Raw genomic sequence first — 8,249 nt, 5'->3', positions numbered from 1 at the left:
GTCGTGAGGAGTTGCTCAGTTTATAGAAACAGAGGTGGCAAACTATAGTGTCAGGATTCTGCCTTATAAATGCACAAATGTGACACAACTACTGATGTACTGAGCAGCATGCACAATGATAAACCAGCTTTCTCAACTTCCAGTAATCACAATCAGAATCGAAGAACTGTAACCGTAGATGGCACATGATGTGTGGCAAGCAAGAAAATGAAAAAGAAAAGAGGGAGAAAAGAGGAGATAAGAGTTGTGAGGACAGAGGGTGTGTCTTGTTTTGCACGTTCCCTCCCTCCATCACAGAGTTATAGATGGAGCAGAAGCAGCCTGCAGCATCCACACCTCCTGGTCCTGACAGCGCCACTCGTACCGAGAGCATCCAAAGAACTCAGAAAAGCCACCTGGATTCCTGCGGCTGAAGCGTAAACTTCCCACAGCGCCTGTCTTTTGGAGTCAACCCCTGATCTCATTCGCATCGCCGCAGGCCGTTTCCACCAGAGACTGATAAAGATGCCGCGGCAGCACTCACACTGCTTTCTGCTCCTTTTCCTCACGGCTTTCCTCATCGGGACGGCTCTGTCTCTTCCATCAACTTCCCACAGGCGCAGGGGTGAGTGAGAGCCGCACTGGCTTCGTCATGTGACTCATCTGCATCGGGGGACGCACATGATGTGATGAATTTGATGTGTTTGTCTTGGTTCTCATGAACTTCTTGAGCAGTAAATGTCCATCTGCTGCCTAAGACGAATGCATAAGGAATCTGTTTTTCTCGTGAGTGGTTTGGTAACATACCTGCACCACTTAAGAAGATTTAAGACTGCATAAGATGTAAATATAGTAGGATAAGCTGGGAAAATAGCACAACTTAAATATGCAGAAAAATTGATGATGTTTCCAAACACTGAAGGTATGTACAGAGAAATAAACGATAATTTCAATGTAAATATTACATGTATATTTAGGTGAGCAAAAACAAAGATGATCTGTTTGTAAGTCATGCATAGTTGTTTGATTGTCTTCTTCCCAAAACAAAACAAAAAAGTGGATTTGATTCAGTTTTTTTGATTCTCTTAAATGTTGCCAAACTCAATTTCCGAAGGAGAAACTCTATTTAAAGTTAACCCACTTTGATGAAAGTATTATTACAGTATATTTTGGACAGTTGAATCTAATTTATCCACTTTCTTTTTTCGCACATTGAAATCAGAGTGAAATAGTTTCCATGTTAGTGGTCAATTGACATGTGAAACAAACTAGTTTGATTGCTTTTGTTGGAACAAATCTCACCCACGTTTGCATATTAGGTTTGTTTTGTTTCCTAATAATTTTGAAAACTGTAATCTTTATTGTGAGCTAATTTTTCTATAATGAAATAAACAAATAGTTTTAACAAAGTAAAAATAAGCATGACTGAGCGATTTTTAACACATCCATTTGAAGTTGATCAGTGTGTATGAACTTGTATTAAGTTTCCCAGGATTACAAATAAAAGGTGTCATGGTGGGCTGCACAGTGGCGCAGTTGGTAGAGCTGTTGCCTTGCAGCAAGAAGGTTCTGGGTTCGATTCCCAGCCCCGGTCTTTCTGCATGGAGTTTGCATGTTCTCCCTGTGCATGTGTGGGTTTTCTCTGGGTACTCTGGTTTCCTCCCACAATCCAAAAACATGGCTGTCAGGTTAATTGGCCTCTCCAAATTGCCCCTAGGTGTGAGTGTGTGTCCTGTCCAGGGTGTACCCCACCTCTCGCCCAGAACGTTAGCTGGAGATAGGCACCAGCAACCCTCCTGACCCCACTGAGGGACAAGGGAGCAAAGAAAATGGATGGAGGTGTCATGGCCTCTTTTCAAAATGAGAAAGACAATAGAACATACAATACACATAAAGTGTGTTGATCTTCATAAAATCAAGACATTTCCACAAAAATGTACCTGCTTGACTGAACTCCCCTGATTAGTTACAGCACCAATTAAAAACCTTAAAACAAGGGAGATTCAATTTTATGGCAACAAATACTGAAGTCGGGTCTGGCAAGAAACAAAGACTAAATAAAGGCTACTGCTACACATGGTGGATGATCTGTAACGCTGTGGGTTTTGTTTCTTTGCTAAAAGCTATGCAATGCTACACAGAGTGGTTTGAAACATCATGAGACTTTTAGACAGAAATCTTGTGTCCTCTTCTAGAAAACAGGTAAAACTGGTCAGAGGATCAAAACAGCAGTAGATCACCAGACACACACCCATCACTGCCATCTCGGTCCCAGAGCTAAAAGTTGGAGAAATCCTCTGAAGCGAGTTGAAGAGAGGAGAGCATAAAACAGGATGAGGAGTCTGCATGATTTAGCAAGATTGTGCAAAGAGGAATAATCAAACGTCCTCCTGTCTGTACACTCCCACCTCGACAAGCATTATAGAGGAAGACTAAGTGCTAGCTGTCCTGCTGGGAAGAGGGAGTCATAGAAGATATGGGTGCTAATAATTCACACTTGTAAATAAATGTGGCCAAACTACTGGCTGATCTCAGAGGTGTTAGTATTTTTGGAAGGCAACGACATAGCTATGGGTAAATATGATTAAACTTTCAGTCTGTGTTTGACAGCTAAAGGCTTTCCCGGCTTTTATGTTCAATTTCTTGTACTTTATTTTACATGCTAGTAATTTAAGTAAGTTAAAATGTTGTTCTTTTTTTGTTTTTGTTTTTTTCGGTAGTTGGAAAAGGAACCCAAGCATGAAACATAAGAACATCAAAAGTGCATTACAGCTTATTAAACCTCCTCAGCCTGATTAGGATTCTTGCTACATTCTTGGAAAGGAGATGAAGTTTCCACAAATGTTTTCCATATTGTCTCATTGTCCTCTTACTGTAGTTTTTGGGCTCTCACATGTGAATTCTTGTGATAATGATTTCCATTTCCAGCTCTGTTCTCTGCAGCCCTTTAAAGGCATTATTGGCAGTAAGACTGATTCTAGCTGAGGTGGTACAAAGCAGTCAGAACAGCTGACTAAAGTTTGCTGGTGTTTTTTCTGGCTGCTGAACTCAAGAAGCTTTTTTTTGTGTTGCTGCGCTCTGACCAGAGTCAAATGTCTTTGTCTTTGAATCTAACAGTAAAAAAAGAACATTATTGTTAAAGTATTGTGAATTTTGGGATGCATAGCACTGGTGCCTTGCAGCAAGGCGGTCCTGGGTTTGAATCTCAGCCTGCTGTCTTTCTGGATGGAGTTTGCTTGTCCTCTCTGTGTGAATTCATCGGTTCTCTCTGGGTACTCCTGCTTCCTCCCACAGTCCAAAAACATGTTAGGTTGACTGGCCTCTCTTTTCCATCTAATCTAAATATACGTGCCAGTTCCAGTACTTAGAATAATAAATTTATTTTTACAAAATAGTGAAACAAACTTGAAGAAACACACTTTAAATCTCACGATCTCACTCAAAGAAATGCAATCAGTTACCACACAACACCTCTGAAGCAGCACTGTGATCTCCATGGCTTTATTTAATTAGCTTAAACACATATCTGCATCTTAATGAGTTTCTTCACCTGTAAAAAGTAAAATGAATACCTCAACATTTGTTGCACCTTGAACTTTTTTAAGCCCAAGGTGCAACAAAACATCAGTCTAGTTGATTAAAACAAGATAATTGTGCAGTTGGGAATTTGTGTCCGTCCCCCTTTACTTTAACACCCCTAAATCAAATCAAATTGGCACCACCTACTTAGTAACATAAGTGCACTTTTTAAGTAATTTAATCCAAGCATAAATAGATCTGTTATAACACTAGGCATCATTTTAAACACACCATGCCTACAGTGAAGCATGGTGGTGGCTGCATCATGCTGTGGGGTGTATTTCAAAGTGGACTCTCCGTGTCCTATATGATTGAGATGTTGCATAAGGAAGAATGGCTAAATCGTGTCTAAATTTCCTTAAGCTTGCCCTCCACGTCTATGTAAACGAAATCTCAGCAAAATATGTTTAAGGTTGTGGTTTTATGGTGAAAGAATGTAAAAAAATATATATATATTTTTTTGCAGAGTATGACTGACACAGTTTAGCACAAAATACAGTCCACAAACTACAGAGTCATGCCAGACAAAGCAGAATCTCTTGTCATCACCAGACTAATAAAGTGGCGAGTCTGGCATGAGAGGTGAAAGCAAGAGATTCATTATTTGGAAAGTCGAGGCGGGATCAGGTCAAAGGTACGATGACACATGTAGGGCAGCGGAGACGGAGTGAGGAAGGAGAAGGATAAAGCAGCCATACGAGGGAAAGAAGAAACATCTGCTGCTCATACAGCTGAGTCTGACACTGAGGTGGTGATGTAGTGTGAGAGAGGAGAGACCCACATGGGAGCAGCATGACTGCTTGGGGTAAAATATGAAAATCCAAGGCACGACTTTCTGCAGCCAGGATTTTAAGGCGATGCCCGCATCCAGGCCCAGATATGTGATTATTGATGGATGTGGCCAGAGAGACGTGTGCCGAGTTACAGGAGATATTCTTAGTTGCAGAATTACACCCGTCTCCAGTTATTCCCATTAGAGCTTATGTAGGTCAGGTCTCGTGTCGTTAAATCACCCGCTAACTTATTTCAAAACCTCCCCCGTCTGACTGACGTGAGGTTCTGAGGGATTTTCCCTCTTCATTTCCTTAACTGGACGGAACCGCTGCACCAAACAACACAGTCAAACATCTGTCTTTATCTTCACAGCGAGGAGATCCAAGTTTTCCTTCACCTCCTCACTTCCAACACAGAGACCTGAGTCTGTGCGGTGCTGAGCCGCGTCTCTCCATGACTGAACCCTGCGGTTAAATAAAGGCTGGGTACAAATGTGTATCTACAAAATTTTTCATATTTTTCACGTCAACCACAAACATTGACGTATTAAATTGGAATTTTCTGCGGACCAACACAAAATGACATTTGTTTGTAAAGTAAAAAAAATGCGGCCACCATCAGCATAAAGATATTTCCCCATCAGAAATAGCATTTTGCATTTTTAGTATTTAGCACACCTGAGTCAACACAACCCTTTTCTGCAGGTACAGCTGTAGGTTTTATTGAACGTGCCAATAACACATCATACTAAAACTTTTAGGGTTTTGTCCCCCTGACTATAAACAAAAATAGTTCAGTTTGTAGCTTAGGCTCTGTTTATTAAAATATACTAGGCTCAGTGAGATTGGGTAGGTGACATCCTTTAATATTAGCTTTCAAATCTTGCCACAGATCCCCAGTTCTATTTATGTTTGGACTTTAACTGGGCCATTGTAACACGTGAATGCTCTTTGCCAGATCTAACTCTGCTGGGAAATAAACCTCTGCTCCATTTTCCTTAACTTATCTCCATCAATCCTCCCATCAGGTCTGATGAATTTCCTTATCCAATCTCAAAATAAACATTTATACATCATGATACTGCCGCCACCATTTGGTGAGATGATCGTCAATGTTCTCCATTAAACCTCTGAGATTTTCAATACATTATTTTTCCTGCTGCCTCTCAGTTATGCCCCATTTCGTTTAGATCTATTCTTTAAAACATCAGCATGCTATGTTGGCCGAAAGGCGAAACTTTCGACAGGTTGTCATAGGACAGATCCAGTGTGTGTTTCTTCTGGATATCAGAATTAGTTTAAGTTTAGAATTAGCTGGCAGTCTTTTCTCAGTGTGTCAACTGTTTTGAGTCTCTCATCCTAAGAGACAGTCCCTGTTGGGTTTCAATGGAAAAAAAACAACAACAAAAAAGAATTCAGTGTTGATAGGAAACAAACCCTGATGGTGTTTTTCAAATCCAGGGCTTCCCCCTCTCTCGCTGTCAGTGCCTGAGCTGGCGTCCTGCAGCGTCTGGCACCGCCGCTAATGCAAAGTTCCACTATTTCATTCAGAGCTGCAGCCCGAGCCAAGGACATGTGCAGAGGAGAGCACAGCGCGGGTCCTCACCCAGGCAAACACCCCATTGTTTAAAGAGCGGAGGTTTTAGGCAGGCACTTGGGATTTCCACCGCAAAATAATAATAAAACAAGATCAAAACAAATAGAAACAGAAGTGATGGAAATACAATTAACAAAATACCTTTAAGTATAAAACTCACCATTTCACATCCAAGCCTTCCTGCGGGGTTATTGTTTTCCATGCGCCGCAGCCAGCTCTCGGTTATAACTCTCACCCCTTGTCAAATCCAGTTTGTCTCAGTGCTCGGGCTTTCAGCAGCACATCTGGTATGAAATGACAGTTTTTCTATCGCAGACAAAAAAGTGGCAAAGGAGACTTACTTTTTCTCGTTTTGTGCCAGTAATGATGGGGGATTCAGGTCAATTTATTGTGCATACTGAATGGAAGCGTGCACATAATGCTAAGGTGACTGTGCTGTTAGAAGCAACAGTCTGCTACTTGATATTTCTGAATCAGAGTCTGCTTCATGTATTAACAAACATGAACCTGTACATGATGTTTTCAGAAAGGGCTCGTTTCATGCTCGGTCAAAACTTTATCAGCTGCAAACATTCAACCTGTTAGCGTTCCTGTGTCTCCAGAATGTTACCAAAAGCAACGTTTTGTCCCTTGGAGGACGGTAGAGACATTATTGTCCTGCTGCAGTGGGAGTTGGGAGAGGCTGTTCTATAGATTATCAAGGAGGAGTTCTCAGACTTCATGTTCAAAGGTTCAAATCTGATTTCTAGATTGGGTTGTTTTAAAACCTTCCTGCTTGTAGCCATTAGCTTTGCATTCTCTGCTTGATAATGCAACTCATAATTGTTTTGGCATCGGTCCCTGGTCTCCCCTGAGCTACGCCTCAGCTGAGTGGACTGGGCCCAGACTGACTGGCGGTTCCGTAACGATTTGTCTTCCAGACTTTGAGAATCTCTGATGCGCTGTGTGGTGTCTCCTGACTCTGCTTCTTCTGGCACATCTCACCTTCACATGATAGGAAAACACGTGTGGGACGTCTGACAGATTCAGTAGCTTCACCTGGTTTTGTCGCTTCCTCTCGCAGTCCAAAAACATTCATGTTAAAGTAATCGTTCTCCCTAAAGTCATGTGTTCATGGTGATCTGTCAAGTTTATGTCTCTGTAGTTGTATGTCATTACACGAATGCTGAGAAAATGGACGTCCCTTTACGGATTTCTTCAAGCTAATTTCAATAACAGACAGAGATCATCTGAGCGAACACGAAAAGCCAAAAGGGCACTTTGTGAAAATGTAATATGGCCCCCTGCCATTATTTTTCAATGATTATTCTCACCAGCCAAACCCAGTCCTGATTTCTGCCAGACATTAAATATCAAGAAATCACCTATAAAGAACTTGTCTAGCAATGTGTAGCAGGCTAAAACTTGCACATGATGCTCTGATCCAAAGAAATTCAAGATTCAAAGCCACTGTTTCCTGTCAGTCTTGAAAAGTTAAAACAAAAAACATTTGTAATCCTTGAGGACTGAAGTGAACCACAGAAGGAATCTTCAGGGGGAGATGAAGAAGAACTAGAACAGAGCTAAACCTTCCCAGGTGTGGCCAACCCTCCGAAAATTAACCTGGGAGCTTATTGACGGGTTATCCAGCTGGATGAGTCAATGATGCACTGAATCACTCGACTCACTTAAGATTACTGCTTATAGTTGAATAATGCGAAGATTATTGAATGATTCAATGAACAAAAATGACTTCAATCAGAGAGTTTGAGGGGGAAGCGGATACATACCAAAGAGGCCTGCCTCGTTTTTCCCAAATAACACCTCGGTGATCCTCAATATATTTGGGAAAATGTTTTATGTGCTGTTGAGGAAACGTAAATGGAACTTTTTGAAAGGTGTGTATCCTGTTTCATCTGGAATAAAACTATTATTTTTCAAAGATGACGTCATACAGAGACAGTTACTGTTTTCCTGGACAGCTTTCTTTACCTGATGTAACCATCCATTCTGCTCCCCAGAGTACTTATCATTTAATTGCCCTGACAAAGTGAACAAAAAATAAGACCGTAAGATTTTTCGGTTTCCATCCAGCTTAAATCCGTTCTCTAGTTCCTGTCATCGTCTGACATCTGTTAGCATATTCTTCTTATTTGTACTCTTTCTGAACAAGTCATTTCCAGCAGAAATGTGGTGTAATTCTGTTTCTGTCACCTCATGATATTTCATTCAGCTCTACATGAGAGTAACGCTTCTACTCTCACCTCATATTTTAAAAGCAAGTGTTTATTTCACCTTCAAGAAGATTTCATCGCACCAGTTTTACTCCCAAGCTCATCATC

The 8,249-nt window shown here is 41.2% G+C and overlaps 1 protein-coding gene across 4 annotated transcripts in view; it reads left to right on the top strand.

The window, feature by feature from the left end:
* Window positions 1–250: 250 nt before the first annotated feature.
* The window catches only part of abi3bpa (ABI family member 3 binding protein a), a 30,959-nt gene continuing 22,960 nt past the window's right edge, over window positions 251–8,249 (top strand). For 2 of the 4 annotated variants that reach the window (XM_088015413.1, XM_088015417.1), the window contains exon 1: window positions 252–604. In XM_088015413.1, the coding sequence (XP_087871539.1) occupies window positions 505–604 (100 nt within the window). In that variant the 5' untranslated portion in view covers window positions 252–504. Of the gene's footprint in view, window positions 605–8,249 lie in introns of all 4 variants that reach the window. The other 2 variants (XM_014997248.2, XM_088015423.1) reach the window with 2 other exon arrangements.

The sequence above is a fragment of the Poecilia mexicana genome, unplaced genomic scaffold, assembly GCF_051168715.1.
Source record: "Poecilia mexicana isolate PSO_F unplaced genomic scaffold, ASM5116871v1 scaffold_2, whole genome shotgun sequence".
NCBI lineage: Eukaryota > Metazoa > Chordata > Actinopteri > Cyprinodontiformes > Poeciliidae > Poecilia > Poecilia mexicana.
The sequence above is the reverse complement of the archived record's forward strand: the minus strand, read 5'-3'. Positions and strand labels throughout refer to the sequence as shown.